The following is a 15,379-nucleotide window of genomic DNA, read 5'->3' on the forward strand; positions in this document are numbered from 1 at the left end:
ATGCACGTCATCCTTCAGAGCACGGACACGCCGTCCGGCTGTTGTCACAGACAGGGGCGCCTGTTTGACAGACCAAATTATGCTATCCATAGACTGGTCTGTAGCCAATTCCTCCAAAACTGTCACCATGCACTTTTTAAATAGCTCTGCTTCTGTGAAGGGCATGTTGCGTTTGGTTAGAACCCAGGATGCTTTTAGGAAAGCACTTGGACCTTTGTTGGGTCAGGCCACGAAGGAGGATTCTACTGCTGTGTTTGTAGGTTGTAGTTAATGCTTCAGTGTTTCTGCTTCAGGCCTCTGGGGCGGGAAGGCCACTTTGAAAGTATCACGCTTATATTCATAATGCCGTCTGAGATTGAATTCTTTGCAAACAGTGACATTTTCATTGCGAACAAGACACTCTGGCTTGGCATTGTAGAAAGATGGTAAGATGAATGGATATCTCTCTGTCTGTTCTTCCCTGAAACTTTGATTTTCATTTTCCACCTTTCTTTTGCTACTTTTTGTTCTCTTGCTATCAAGGTAATTGTTCTGAATGAATGTTGACATTAATAAAGTAGTGTAGACTACAGTAAGCTAAGTAGACCTGTTTTTACCCACCAATCAACGCACAGAGATATAAACAAAAAAATATAATTGAATAGAGATATTGGGGATTTTATGAACTTAATCAGATCTAAATGATTTTATTGTCACTCAATGTATTATCTACTAATCAAATGTGTTAAACATGTTGTTAAATTTGTAGTGTAGGCCTGTTAATTGTGCTAATATTATATGCTAATTATGTTCTGGCCCGCCGACTTTAACTCAGAAATAATTTCTGATGTCACGTCCTGACCATAGAAAGCTGTTATTTTCTATGGTAGAGTAGGTCAGGGCGTGACGGGGGTTTTCTAGTTTAGTTTTTCTATGTTGTTATGTTCTAGTTTTGTATTTCTATGTTGGGTTTTGTTTGGGATGATCTCCAATTAGAGGCGGCTGGTCATCGTTGTCTCTAATTGGAGATCATACTTAAGTAGGTGTTTTTCCCACCTGGGTTTGTGGGAGATTGTTTTTGAGTAGTGTATGTTTCACCTCTGCATCACGGTTTGTTGATTTTTTTGTTCTTTAGTTTATGTGTATTGTGTGTATTGTGTGTGTTGCATAGTTTCACAGTTCAATAAAATATGTGGAACGATAATCACGCTGCTCCTTGGTCCGCTCCTCTCTATGACAACCGTGACACCCGAAGCCAAATCTAGTTGACCAACCCTGTTTTATAGTATGCCATGGCCTTTACTGGCCAACTGCTGTTATGTTTATGATATATTATGGTGTTGTGTCACTAGACTTTGACCAGATATTATTGCATCCAAAGATCAACTGTACCTAGAACACAGATACAAAGCCACTTGTCATCAGGAAGCTGCTCTGACAGAACAACGGAAAATATCTCAATGACTTGACATGTTCTGGTTGTGAATTCAGGCTACAAGGTAAGAATCTTCCCAGGGATTATTGTAAAGTGTGTAGGGAAATTAAATGTATGGTGTAATGTTAGTTTAGTGAATGACAGTAAAACACTCAGATCTAACAGTCCATTTCACCTGGGACGGCTACGTGACAGTTCAATCATACAAAATGGCGCTAACTGGGCGTTGGCAAGTCAAAAACAATAACATATTGTTCATATATCGTATTATACTATTTGTTTATCGTGGTTATTTTACAATTTGTAAAAATGTTAATGTATCATAGTTCTAAATCATTTTTCAGAATATCAGAACATTTGTTGTTTTCTAAAATACAATGAGCTCCTGCTTCCTGTGTAATTTGGTATGAAACCACTGAATATACTTTTCTTAACATTGTCATTATGAACTGAATTCAGTAACAGCATAATAATATCATACCTGTTGAACAAAGCAACACACTAGAATGAGAGAAATTATTAAAAGAGAAAGTGAGACATTATTATTAATATTATTATTATTATTATTATTATTGTTAGTGTTATTATTATTATTGTTATTATTGTTATTATTGTTATTATTGTTATTATTATTGTTATTATTATTATTAATAGTTCCACTACATGGAGAAAAGTTTAAAAATATCAATCACAACTACATGTTCATGTGATGCATTAAATCACCTGACTGTTTGGATGTGTCTGTTAGTAAATGTTTTATTGCAACAAAAATAATCATAAAATAGAACAATTGACATTCAATAATTAGTTGTCACTGTGTTAACCACAACCAACAGCCTGGATCTCGACCACAACCAACATGCTGGATCTCTGTTTAGTTGTCACTGTGTTAACCACAACCAACATGCTGGATCTCTGTTTAGTTGTCACTGTGTTAACCACAACCAACATGCTGGATCTCTGTTTAGTTGTCACTGTGTTAACCACAACCAACATGTTGGATCTCTGTTTAGGGGTCAGTGCTCTAAAATGAGTCTCTCTGGAGCGAGAAAGGAGGGGGCCCCTGACTCTAAAATGAGTCTCTCTGGAGCGAGAAAGGAGGGGGCCCCTGACTCTAAAATGAGTCTCTCTGGAAAACATGACACCAAAGCTAAGAGGTGAGGTAACAATGTTGTTTAAGAACTTATAAAGAGTTTATTTCTAAAACGTTATATTTCACATTTTTCATCAGAAATGGTTGCTTATGGGTAACTTCATGTGTCTGTAAAATATTGTTGTTCTAAGATTTTAATTCATAGATTTTTGTGTATGAATTTTTATTTTGCAAAACGCTATATAGCTGGAATTAAATGTTTGTATCCTTTATATTTGACTGTGATATGTGGTTGTCTCACCAGCACACACACACACACACACACATACACACACACACACACACACACCTTAACCAGCATACACACACACATAATTTAGCCTACTCTTAGTTATTGCCTAATATGTTGGCAGGCATAACTTTATTGTTTTTACTAATTCTGATTGTTGTTACAAGCTGAATTCTAACAATATATCCGTTATATCAACACACTTCACTCCTGTTTAAACCAAAAAGGGTTCTATCTTGCTTAATGTATGGAATCACTAAAAGTACTATATAGAACCCTTTATAGGGTTCTTTGATCAGAACTCTAGAGGTTCTCCTTCACTGAACCAACATTGTTCCATATAGAACCCTGCATGGTGCCATTTATGAATTATGGCTACTATTAAATAGTAACATTTTTAGCTAAGAATATAATTTATAGGAAAACAGAAATGGAGGAAAAATCACAATATTAGTTTAAAATGATCTTTCTAAATAGCAGTGCTGGGGTATTTGGAAAGCCATAGTCAGTCAATCAACAATAGAATAATACTCTTATGAAAAATATGTATCTTTAACTTACAGTCTGTGGATACTATGAGACTAGAAAGGTTCAAATGCATGTAACTCACAGCACAGTTGAAAAATCTATGTCAGGTGGACATCAAATGAGGATGTTCTACAGAGATAGGTGGGCTGGGCTGAGAGGAGCAGAGGGATTAAAATAGCTCATGATGGGTAATAGTCCTTACTGTAAACACTATAGATGTCTGAGTACTATCTATCCACAGGGTAATAGTCATTACTGTAAACACTATAGATGTCTGAGTACTATCTATCCACAGGGTAATAGTCATTACTGTAAACACTATAGATGTCTGAGTACTATCTATCCACAGGGTAATAGTCATTACTGTAAACACTATAGATGTCTGAGTACTATCTATCCACAGGGTAATAGTCATTACTGTAAACACTATAGATGTCTGAGTACTATCTATCCACAGGGTAATAGTCATTACTGTAAACACTATAGATGTCTGAGTACTATCTATCCAAAATATAATGTGTTTAATTGATTATTATTATAAAAATCAATATAAATAATTACTGTGTATTGTGGGGGGGGGTAGAATTGATCTTCATTATATCCAAACACACTTGTGGTCAGGGAGGCATCTCTTAATTTGAATGATGGCCCACGTCAACTCTGGCTGACTTCTTTACAATACAGTACAATACATTACAATGCAGTACAACTTTGTCCATTAGTTACAGCAAACAACAGCAATGTGTGTTCTGCTCCGTTCTCAACCCCCCAAACAGCAGTCCTCACACATACAGTTGAGACGACCATAGATTCAAGCTGCAGTGCAGCTCCCCTGGATGGAGAGCATGTTGTGGGGGTAAGGGCCTTGCTCAATGGCCCAACAAAAGGTGATTGTTTTGAGGATGTGAACACAGCAGCCCTCCAGTGGTCATATCAATTCCGTCCGTATTTTCCAGCTACTGGCCCGGGATTCAAACTGAACACTTTTCAGGCCGCAGGTCCAACGCCTGCCAAAGCTCCAACTCATTTGCCACTGGGCGAAAACCTGAGTTAATCTTCCGAAATAAGCATGAGTTAATCAGCGAAAATGAGACCGAAATGCTATGCAGACATGATTATTATGATGTAGAACAACAACTTATATGCAGTTGTCATCAGCAGCAGCCACAAGAGAGAGCCTCTGATAGTTCTGGGTAACTGCCAGACTGAGCAAAACATAGATACTGTGTTAAAAGTCATCTAATGATTAACTAGGCTATTGAACAACAACCATCAAGCGCTATGATGAAACTGGCTCTCATGAGGACCGCCACAGGAATGGAAGACCCAGAGTTACCTCTGCTGCAGAGGATAAGTTCATTAGAGTTACCAGCCTCAGATTGCAGCCCAAATAAATGCTTCACAGAGTTCAAGTAACAGACACATCTCAACATCAACTGTTCAGAGGAGACTGTGGGAATCAGGCCTTCATGGTTGAATTGCTGCAAAGAAATCACTATTAAAGGACACCAATAAGAAGAAGAGACTTGCTTGGGCCAAGAAACATGAGCAATGGATGTTAGACCGGTGGAAATCTGTCCTTTGGTCTGATGAGGCAAAGTATTAGGTTTTTGGTTCCAACCGCCATGTGTTTTTCAACAGGACAATGACCCAAAACACCTCCAGGCTGTGTAAGGGCTATTTTACCAAGAAGGAGAGTGATGGAGTGCTGCATCAGATGACCTGGCCTCCAAAATCACCCGACCTCAACTCAATTGAGATGTTTTGGGAAGAGTTGGACACAGAGTGAAGGAAAAACAGCCAACAAGTGCTGCTTTTAGTTTTAGACTGTTGGAAAAGCTTTCCAGGTGAAGCTGGTTGAGAGAATGACAAGAATGTGCAAAGCTGTCAAAGGGTGACTACTTTGATAAATGTATTTTGATTTGTTTAAGACTTTTTTTGGTTACTACATGATTCCAAATGTGTTATTTCATCGTTTTGATGTCTTCACTATTATTCTACAAAAATATTAATAATAAACGTGAATGAGTAGATGTGTACAAATTTTGGACTGGTACTATATATATATATACACATCTACTCAAAATAAACTGGAATGAGTACTTTAGTCCCAGAGGCCTTAACCTATAGAAGGACTATAGTATGTTTAGTCCCAGAGGTCTTAACCTACAGAAGGACTAAAGTATGTTTAGTCCCAGAGGTCTTAACCTACAGAAGGACTATAGTATGTTATAGATACTTTAGTCCCAGAGGTCTTAACCTACAGAAGGACTATAGATTGTTACGCACGCCTCTAGAAAGAGGGAACGCAACACCCTACTACAACTTAACTCTCCGTGGTGTGAAAGAGGTATGGAAGTGTAGGTGTGAGCAAGGATGACAAATAGGCAGAATATACCGTTTACAGGGAATTTTAATCCTTCACACGGTAAGTTTGGGGAAAAGGCAGGAGAAAGCGAAATTATGTTACGCACGCCTCTAGAAAGAGGGAACGCAACACCCTGCTACAACTTAACTCTCCGTGGTGTGAAAAAGGTAGGGAAGTGTAAGTGTGAGCAAGGATGACACAAAGGCAGAGAATACCGTTTACTGGGAAAAGGGGCTTTTTTAAGGTTGGGGAAAAGGGGCTTATATAGCTTCAGAAGAAGTTAGTAATTGGAGACAGCTGCGTCCTGACGAGGGGGCGGGGTCAGCTCTCCAATCATCAATGTTGATTGACCAATCAGCTGCTCGTAGAGAATTTCAGGAATCCATTTCCTGAACTACATACATGATAATACACAAACCACAACACAGAAACTGGGGAACGTAACATAGATACTTCAGTCCCCAGAGGTCTTAACCTATAGAAGGACTATAGTATGTTTAGTCCACAGAGGTCTTAACCTACAGAAAGACTATAGTATGTTTAGTCCCAGAGGTCTTAACCTACAGAAGGACTATAGTATGTTTAGTCCCAGAGGTCTTAACCTACAGAAGGACTATAGTATGTTTAGTCCCCAGAGGTCTTAACCTACAGAAGGACTATAGTATGTTATAGATACTTTAGTCCCAGAGGTCTTAACCTACAGAAGGACTATAGTATGTTTAGTCCCAGAGGTCTTAACCTACAGAAGGACTATAGTATGTTTAGTCCCCAGAGGTCTTAACCTACAGAAGGACTATAGTATGTTATAGATACTTTAGTCCCAGAGGTCTTAACCTACAGAAGGACTATAGTATGTTTAGTCCCAGAGGTCTTAACCTACAGAAGGACTATAGTATGTTTAGTCCCCAGAGGTCTTAACCTACAGAAGGACTATAGTATGTTATAGATACTTTAGTCCCAGAGGTCTTAACCTACAGAAGGACTCTAGTATGTTTAGTCCCAGAGGTCTTAACCTACAGAAGGACTATAGTATGTTTAGTCCCAGAGGTCTTAACCTACAGAAGAACTATAGTATGTTATAGATACTTCAGTCCCCAGAGGTCTTAACCTACAGAAGGACTATAGTATGTTTAGTCTCCAGAGGTCTTAACCTACAGAAGGACTATAGTATGTTTAGTCCCCAGAGGTCTTAACCTATAGAAGGACTATAGTATGTTTAGTCCCAGAGGTCTTAACCTACAGAAGAACTATAGTATGTTTAGTCCCAGAGGTCTTAACCTACAGAAGAACTATAGTATGTTTAGTCCCAGAGGTCTTAACCTACAGAAGGACTATAGTATGTTTAGTCTCCAGAGGTCTTAACCTAGAGGACTATAGTATGTTTAGTCTCCAGAGGTCTTAACCTACAGAAGGACTATAGTATGTTTAGTCCCAGAGGTCTTAACCTACAGAAGGACTATAGTATGTTTAGTCCCAGAGGTCTTAACCTATAGAAGGACTATAGTATGTTATAGATACTTCAGTCCCCAGAGGTCTTAACCTACAGAAGGACAATAGTATGTTTAGTCCCAGAGGTCTTAACCTACAGAAGGACTATAGTATGTTTAGTCCACAGAGGTCTTAACCTATAGAAGGACTATAGTATGTTTAGTCTCCAGAGGTCTTAACCTATAGAGGTCCTAACCTCTCCAACTCTCCCTGACCTGAGTGTGTTAACTCCTGAGAGTCTAGGGGGGAACCATAACCTGCCTCTCCAAATCTCCCTGACCTGAGTGTGTTAACTCCTGAGAGTCTAGGGGGGAACCATAAACCTGCCTCTCCAACTCTCCGTGACCTGAGTGTGTTAACTCCTGAGAGTCTAGGGGGGGAACCATAAACCTGCCTCTCCAACTCTCCCTGACCTGAGTGTGTTAACTCCTGAGAGTCTAGGGGGGAACCATAAACCTGCCTCTCCAACTCTCCCTGACCTGAGTGTGTTAACTCCTGAGAGTCTAGGGGGAACCATAAACCTGCCTCTCCAACTCTCCCTGACCTGAGTGTGTTAACTCCTGAGAGTCTAGGGGGGAACCATAAACCTGCCTCTCCAACTCTCCGTGACCTGAGTGTGTTAACTCCTGAGAGTCTAGGGGGGGAACCATAAACCTGCCTCTCCAACTCTCCCTGACCTGAGTGTGTTAACTCCTGAGCTACTTTATTCCCCTCTGGCTGGGGGTGGAGTCAGTGAGTCACAAACCAGTAAAATAGGTCGCTCTCTTTCAAGCTCTGAGATTTAAAGATGTTCCTATGAAGGTTCTAACGATTAATTTAGCCTTCAGATGCTTTTGGGAAACCAGGCCCTGCATAAGAACATCTGCTAAATGACAAAAGTGTCAAATGTAAATGTTTTACAAACAGATCACATATACATTTCTTGAATATTTAAAAAAATATATATATATATATATTGATGTCACAAATGTATCATTTGTACATATCTTTATTAAAAATGTAGTAATTTGTTATATTTGACTGTATAAAACCTAGCAGTACTACTGATTTCTCTGAGAGTGAGGCAGATATATATTATTACTGTGTAAAACCTAGCAGTACTACTGATTTCTCTGAGAGTGAGACAGATATATATTATTACTGTATAAAACCTAGCAGTACTACTGATTTCTCTGAGAGTGAGACAGATATTATTACTGTGTAAAACCTAGCAGTACTACTGATTTCTCTGAGAGTGAGGCAGATATATATTATTACTGTGTAAAACCTAGCAGTACTACTGATTTCTCTGAGAGTGAGGCAGATATATATTATTACTGTGTAAAGCCTAGCAGTACTACTGATTTCTCTGAGAGTGAGGCAGATATATATTATTACTGTATAAAACCTAGCAGTACTACTGATTTCTCTGAGAGTGAGGCAGATATATAGCATTTAGCAAAAAAACATTATTTGTCTCTCTGAAATGAAACCATCAAGTGATAGATTTTAAACAATTACGTGTCTGTCACTGAACAACCCCATGCCATGATTAGATAGTGAAAAAACACAACAATCTCTTTCATAATTTCTTTAAACAATAAAGGCACATTTATGAACATTTCTATAAAGTGATATGTTGTGTTTTGGAATGAAACTCTTCTTATGTTTCCCATCTGAGTTCAGAGTAGATGAGATATGTAATGTTTGTCTCTGTTGTGTTGAAGCCCAATCAAGCAGGAGAGACCAGCCTCCCCTGTACCCAGCTGTGTGTCCATGAAGAGTGACCAGTCTATGGGTCATCCTATACTGTTTAGAGAGGGAGACTTTTCTACTGAACAAAGGTAAGAAGAACTCATTGGTCATGGTCAGTGATTTAAACAACACTGTCTCTAGTAATTTCTCCTCTCCCATTTTCCCATTTCTTTTTGTTGTTTTCATAATCCATAGGCTAATCCTTTTGTCCATTTACATAGTCCTAAAATAATGTTAAACAAACACAACATTCCCTTCGTGTGTGTGTGTGTGTGTGTGTGTGTGTACTCCCTGGATGATGAGATGTAATCTCATGTTTTCTCCACAGAAACCAACAGGAGAGATCAGAGTCAGAGATTCTCAGTGGTCAGTCTTCCCAGAGTCATCAAACAGACCTGGCCTCCATATTCAGTGTATGTGGTCCTGTTATGTACATTTGTTTTTGTTTACCTCAAGTAAAGTTTATCTGTCAATTATTCATTAATGTGTTAATGAGAAAGCATTTCTTCTCTTGCTTAACTTATTTACTTGATTTATTTTAGTTGCTTGAAGAGAAAATTATGACATTTGTGAAGAACGAGCTGAAGATGTTCAAGAGGATTCTTAGTCCAGAACTCCCAGAAGGCTTTGAGAGTCAGAAGCAGGATAAGGAAGTGGTGGATGCTGAAGATGAGAAGCAGGAGAGAAGTGCCAGAGAGGGGGCTCTGAAGATCACACTGCACGTCCTGAGGAAAATGAACCAGAAGGAGCTTGCTGACACACTGGAGAACTGTAAGAGCTGTCTGCCTCATGTTGAATGCTGTTTTATAACATTTAAAAGCTGTAGCTAAAGTACAGCTAAAGTAGCTGTGTAACTCAATGATATTGTAGCAGCCTTAACACAACACCTAGTGACCTCATCAAGTAGCAGCAGGGATGTGTGTGATACATTTAGACAGAGAGACAACATTAATGATACTGTCTGCAATACGAATAATATTAACATAATCAGTCACTCCAGTGTGTAATGCATTATGAAAATAGATACACATTTATACAGGCAGTTAAGAATAAGAAAAAATTATTCTAATGTACACCTTTATAACAGTCCTACAATACTGTAGGCATTAAAACAGACGTAATATTAATATCTTCTGTGTTATTTCTTCATTCAGATGAGCTTGCTGTGACTTGCCAACGTGAACTCAAATCTAATCTGAAGAAGAAGTTTCAATGTGTATTTGAGGGGATCGCTAAACAAGGAAACCCAACACTTCTCAATAAGATCTACACAGAGCTCTACATCACAGAGGGTGGAACAGGAGAGGTCAATAATGAACATGAGATGAGACAGATTGAGACAACAACCAGGAAACAAGCAAGACCAGAGACTGCAATCAAATGTAACGACATCTTCAAACCCTTAACTAGACAAGACAAACTTATAAGAACTGTGCTGACAAAGGGAGTCGCTGGCATTGGAAAAACAGTCTCTGTGCAGAAGTTCATTCTGGACTGGGCTGAAGGAAAAGCAAATCAGGATGTCCAATTTGTATTTTCAATCCCTTTCCGGGAGCTGAATTTGATGAAAGAGGACAAACACACTTTCATTGAACTTCTTAATCACTTCTCAATGGAAACCAAACAATCAAGAATCTCCAACTACAACAAGTACAAAGTTCTGTTCATATTTGATGGTCTGGATGAGTGTCGACTGCCCCTAGACTTCCAGAAGAACAAGATCTGTTGGGACGTCACAGAGTCAACCTCAGTGGATGTTCTGCTGACAAATCTCATCAAGGGAAATCTGCTTCCCTCTGCTCTCCTCTGGATAACTACCCGACCTGCAGCAGCCAATAAGATCCCTTCAGAGTGTGTTGACCAGGTGACAGAGGTACGAGGGTTCAATGACCCACAGAAGGAGGAGTACTTCAGGAAGAGATTCAATGATAAGGACCTGGCCAGCAGAATCATCTCACACATAAAGAAATCAAGGAGCCTCCACATCATGTGCCACATTCCAGTCTTCTGTTGGATTTCTGCAACAGTCCTTGAACCCATGCTGAAACATAAGAGAGAAAAGATGCCCAAGACTCAGACTGAGATGTACATACACCTTGTGGTGTTTCATACCAAACAGAAGAATGAAAAGTATCTTGGGAAAGAAGAGACATGTCCACACTGGAATAAAGAGAGCATTCTGTCACTGGGAAAACTGGCTTTTCAACAGCTTGTGAAGGGCAATCTGATTTTCTATGAAGAAGACCTGAAAGAGGCTGGCATTGATGTCAATGAAGCCTCAGTGTACTCAGGTTTGTGCACACAGCTCTTTAAAGAGGAATGTGGGCTGTACCAAGACAAGGTGTACTGCTTTGTGCATCTGAGCATTCAGGAGTTTCTGGCTGCTGTATATGTGTTCCTCTCATTCATCAACAACAATGACAATCTAATGGGGAACTTTTTTGCGCTGTTCAGAGATAAGCCTGAAGTTACTGAAGTTACTTTCTACAAGAGTGCTGTGGATAAAGCCTTACAAAGTGAGACAGGAAACCTGGACCTGTTCCTTCGCTTCCTTCTGGGCCTCTCACTGGAGTCCAATCAGAAGCACTTACGAGGTCTACTGACAATGACAAGAAGCAGCTCACAGAGCCATGAAGAAACAGTCAAGTACATCAAGGAGAAGATCAGGGAGAATCCCTCTCCAGAGAGGAGCATCAATCTGTTCCACTGTCTGAATGAACTGAATGACCATTCTCTAGTGGAGGAGATCCAAAGCTACCTGAGATCAGGAAGTCTCTCAAAAGCCAAACTGTCACCTGCACAGTGGTCAGCTCTGGTCTTTGTGTTGCTGACTTCAGAAAAGGAGCTGGATGTGTTTGACCTGAAGAAATACTCCAGATTAGAGAAAGGTCTTCTGAGGCTGCTGCCAGTGGTCAAATCCTCCAGAGCTGTTCTGTGAGTAAATACAATTACATATAAGAACTAATCATCCGGAAGAAGTATTCAGTTTAGAGAAAAACATGTATTATAATATTATATTGAATAACATATTTAATCAGTGTGTTGGTATTCACATTAGAATAACAATATGACCAAACAATTCTATGAGATTGAAGATTAATCTATATGTTGTTTGGGAGAATAAACCAAATGCATCTGCCATTGTCCTTCTACACGACTGGTCTTAAATTAACATTGTGTTTGTGAAATCATGATGCTCTCTCTGTCAGGCTGTCAGGCTGTGGAGTCACAGAGAAAGGCTGTGCTTCTCTGGTCTCAGCTCTGAAGTCAAACCCCTCACACCTGAGAGAGCTGGATCTGAGTAACAATGACGTGAAGGATTCAGGAGTGAAGCTGCTCTCTGCTGGACTGGGGAATCCCCACTGTAAACTGGAGACTCTGAGGTCAGTGTTCCTGTTGTTGGTCAACAAGTGATAACTGTTCACCAGATCCACAGTCTTCACTGTCCACACCATGTCTTTGGACAGTGAAGCTTTCAGTTTTCAAGTTGATTCTATACTCCAGCAATTTAGATCTGAGATAAAACATTTTATATTAGGTGACAGTACAGAATGTCACCTTTTATTTGAGGTTAATGGTGAGAGGTTAGTATGTTTTGTTGTAGCCTCTGTAACTCTCTCACTCATTAGTATTAATGATCCATTCATGATTTTTCTTAATCTTAGCAGTCACAAGCTTGATGAAGTCTTTGTCGGCAAGGAATTTGGGACCAAATACTGAACTTTTGACTACTTTAATACACTATAAGTGAATTGGTCAGAATACTGGAGGGACTTGATAGATAGAGTGCTTTTATTTTTCTAAATGGTGAAACAGATATGTATAAAATACCCCAAAATAAAAGGTGACTTTATATACTGTCACCTCATATAAAACATCCACATTGCTGGAGTATAGAGCCACATTTTAAATGTTAGCTTCACTGTCAAAATAGATATGGTGTGGACTGTATACTCAATACAATCTAAATCTTATACCTCACTGTCTGTCTTTTGACTGATACTGCTTTTTAAACTGGTCTGGTCAGTCAACTCAAATATTTGTGCTTCATATTTTTCTCTCTACAAGCAGTACTTTGATAATTTGGCATTTCTAATAATGATACATTAATTTATGAATAGATATGGAAGGCTTCAGGACACTGATATATCTGAGTATGTTTAAAAAATATACTGCCACTATTTTCACCACCAAAGAATAGCAGTGTGATTTTAATATGATTTGACCCTTTGCAGGCTGTCAGGCTGTCTAGTCACAGAGGAAGGCTGTGCTTCTCTGGCCTCAGCTCTGAGGTCAAACCCCTCACACCTGAGAGAGCTGGACCTGAGCTACAATCACCCAGGAGACTCAGGAGTCAGACTGCTCTCTGCTGGACTGGAGGATCCACACTGCAGACTGGAGAAACTCAAGTATGTAGAGGGTTTATGCAGGGGCGAAAATCTGATATCAACTTTGGAGGGGACAATTACATGAAATTTTCTCAAGAGCAATTCCTGAGGGGGACACCAAAAGTAGGGCTGTAACACATAGCCTACATTGTAATATGGCAAATGTATATTGAGGAACCAAAGAGATAAGGTGTTTGCCGTACTCCTAACTACCGGTACCCAAAACTACACAACTAATCACAACAGCAATACCATTGCCTTTAACAAATCTTAGTTCAGTCACCAGTTTAAGTTGAGAGTGGGGGTATCCATGGCATTTTCCAATTATGTTCCTATTTTACAAGTAAAAAAAATTGAGAACCTTTCATAATGTTGGCAAACAAAGACTCAACAAACTTACCTGAGACTCCCTGTCTCTGCCAGTCTGTCCCTGCATATCTGTCCCCAACTCTGCTGTCTGTGTGCCATCTGTTGCCTGCTCTGCCTAATGACATCATTGTGAAACATTTCCATTATAATTTCATTTCTTTCTTGTGAACATTTTATCAACTAGTCTTTGAGATATTAGGCTAGTAGGGTTCTTACTTTTGGTGTACTGAAAAATACTCTGATGTCGGTCTTTTATTTTTCTGCCATTTTTCTATCTGGCTGTCTGGCTACACACACATACAGTGTGTAGGTTATTTACAGTAGGAGATAGGCTTCTATCATCTTATCTTTTATCATTCTATTTGGGCTTCGATCTAAAAGGTAGCTAGCAAATGTGAAACGGATTAAAATGACAAGAGTTGACAGCTGTATGAGTTCACCATTTACACAACATATGCTGCAACCTTTTGTAATTTTAACCTGTTTGGGCTAGGGGGCAGTATTGAGAATTTTGGAAAAAATATGTGCCCATTTTTAACTGCCTCCTACACCAACTCAGAAGCTAGAATATGCATATTATTGTTCAGGTTTGGATAGAAAACACCCTAACGTTTCTAAAACTGTTTGAATGGTGTCTGTGAGTATAACAGAACTCCTATGGCAGGCAAAAACCTGACAAGGTTTCATGCAGGAAGTGGCCTGTCTGACAAGGAGTCGTGCGTCTTGCATCTGTTTATTGAAGAGTAAGGATCTTAGCTGTAACGTGACAATTCCCAGGGCTCCAATAGGCTCTCAGAACCCGGGAAAAACCTGAACGATGACGAGGCAGCCTCTGGCTGAAACAGATTATCGCCTTATCCAAGTGGCCGATCAGAGGACCATTGAATGAGGCACGTGCACGATTCGCCCCCGTGGAGAAATTTCATTCGGCTGTTTAGCTTATTGCAGATTCCCGGTCGGAATATTATCGCTTTTCTACGAGATAAATGGCATAAAAATTGGTTTTAAACAGCGGTTGACATGCTTCGAAGTACGGTAATGGAATATTTAGACATTTTTTGTCACGCCATGCGCCATGCGCACGACCGTTATTTACCATTCGTATAGTGTCTAGAACGCACGAACAAAACAGAGGATATTTGGATATAACGATGGATTATTTGGGACCAAACCTACATTTGTTATTGAAGTAGAAGTCCTGGGAGTGCATTCTGACGAAGAACAGGAAAGGTAAGAACATTTTTCTTATAGGAAATAGGATTTTGGTGAAGGCTAATCTTGCCGGGTGTCTAAATTGCTAGCCGTGATGGCTGGGCTATGTACTTAGAATATTGCAAAATGTGCTTCATCCGAAAAGCTATTTTAAAATCGGACATATCGAGTGCATAGAGGAGTAATGTATCTATAATTCTTAAAATAATTGTTATGCTTTTTGTGAACGTTTATCATGAGTAATTTAGCAAACTGTTAGTAAATTCCCCGGAAGTTTGCGGGGGTTATGCTTTTTCTGAACGTCACATGCTAATGTAAAAAGCTGTTTTTTGATATAAATATGAACTTGATTGAACAGACATGCATGTATTGTATAACATAATGTCCTAGGTGTGTCATCTGATGAAGATCATAAAAGGTTAGTGCTGCATTTAGCTGTGGTTTGGGTTTTTGTGACATTATATGCTAGCTTGAAAAATGGGTGTCTGATTATTTC

General features: G+C 39.3%; 1 protein-coding gene across 4 annotated transcripts in view; it reads left to right on the top strand.

The window, feature by feature from the left end:
* The first annotated feature begins 1,253 nt into the window (after nucleotides 1-1,253).
* Nucleotides 1,254-15,379, top strand: part of LOC106586013 (NLR family CARD domain-containing protein 3) — a 94,698-nt gene continuing 80,572 nt past the window's right edge. For 2 of the 4 annotated variants that reach the window (XM_082972970.1, XM_082972972.1), the window contains exons 1-8: nucleotides 1,254-1,478; nucleotides 2,428-2,571; nucleotides 8,887-9,003; nucleotides 9,243-9,327; nucleotides 9,457-9,685; nucleotides 10,069-11,848; nucleotides 12,124-12,297; nucleotides 13,150-13,323. In XM_082972970.1, coding sequence (XP_082829096.1) covers nucleotides 2,444-2,571; nucleotides 8,887-9,003; nucleotides 9,243-9,327; nucleotides 9,457-9,685; nucleotides 10,069-11,848; nucleotides 12,124-12,297; nucleotides 13,150-13,323 — 2,687 coding nt within the window. In that variant the 5' untranslated portion in view covers nucleotides 1,254-1,478; nucleotides 2,428-2,443. The remainder of the gene's footprint in view (nucleotides 1,479-2,427; nucleotides 2,572-8,886; nucleotides 9,004-9,242; nucleotides 9,328-9,456; nucleotides 9,686-10,068; nucleotides 11,849-12,123; nucleotides 12,298-13,149; nucleotides 13,324-15,379) is intronic. The other 2 variants (XM_082972971.1, XM_082972973.1) reach the window with 2 other exon arrangements.

Source organism: Salmo salar, chromosome 03 (assembly GCF_965601325.2).
Source record: "Salmo salar chromosome 03, fSalSal1, whole genome shotgun sequence".
NCBI lineage: Eukaryota > Metazoa > Chordata > Actinopteri > Salmoniformes > Salmonidae > Salmo > Salmo salar.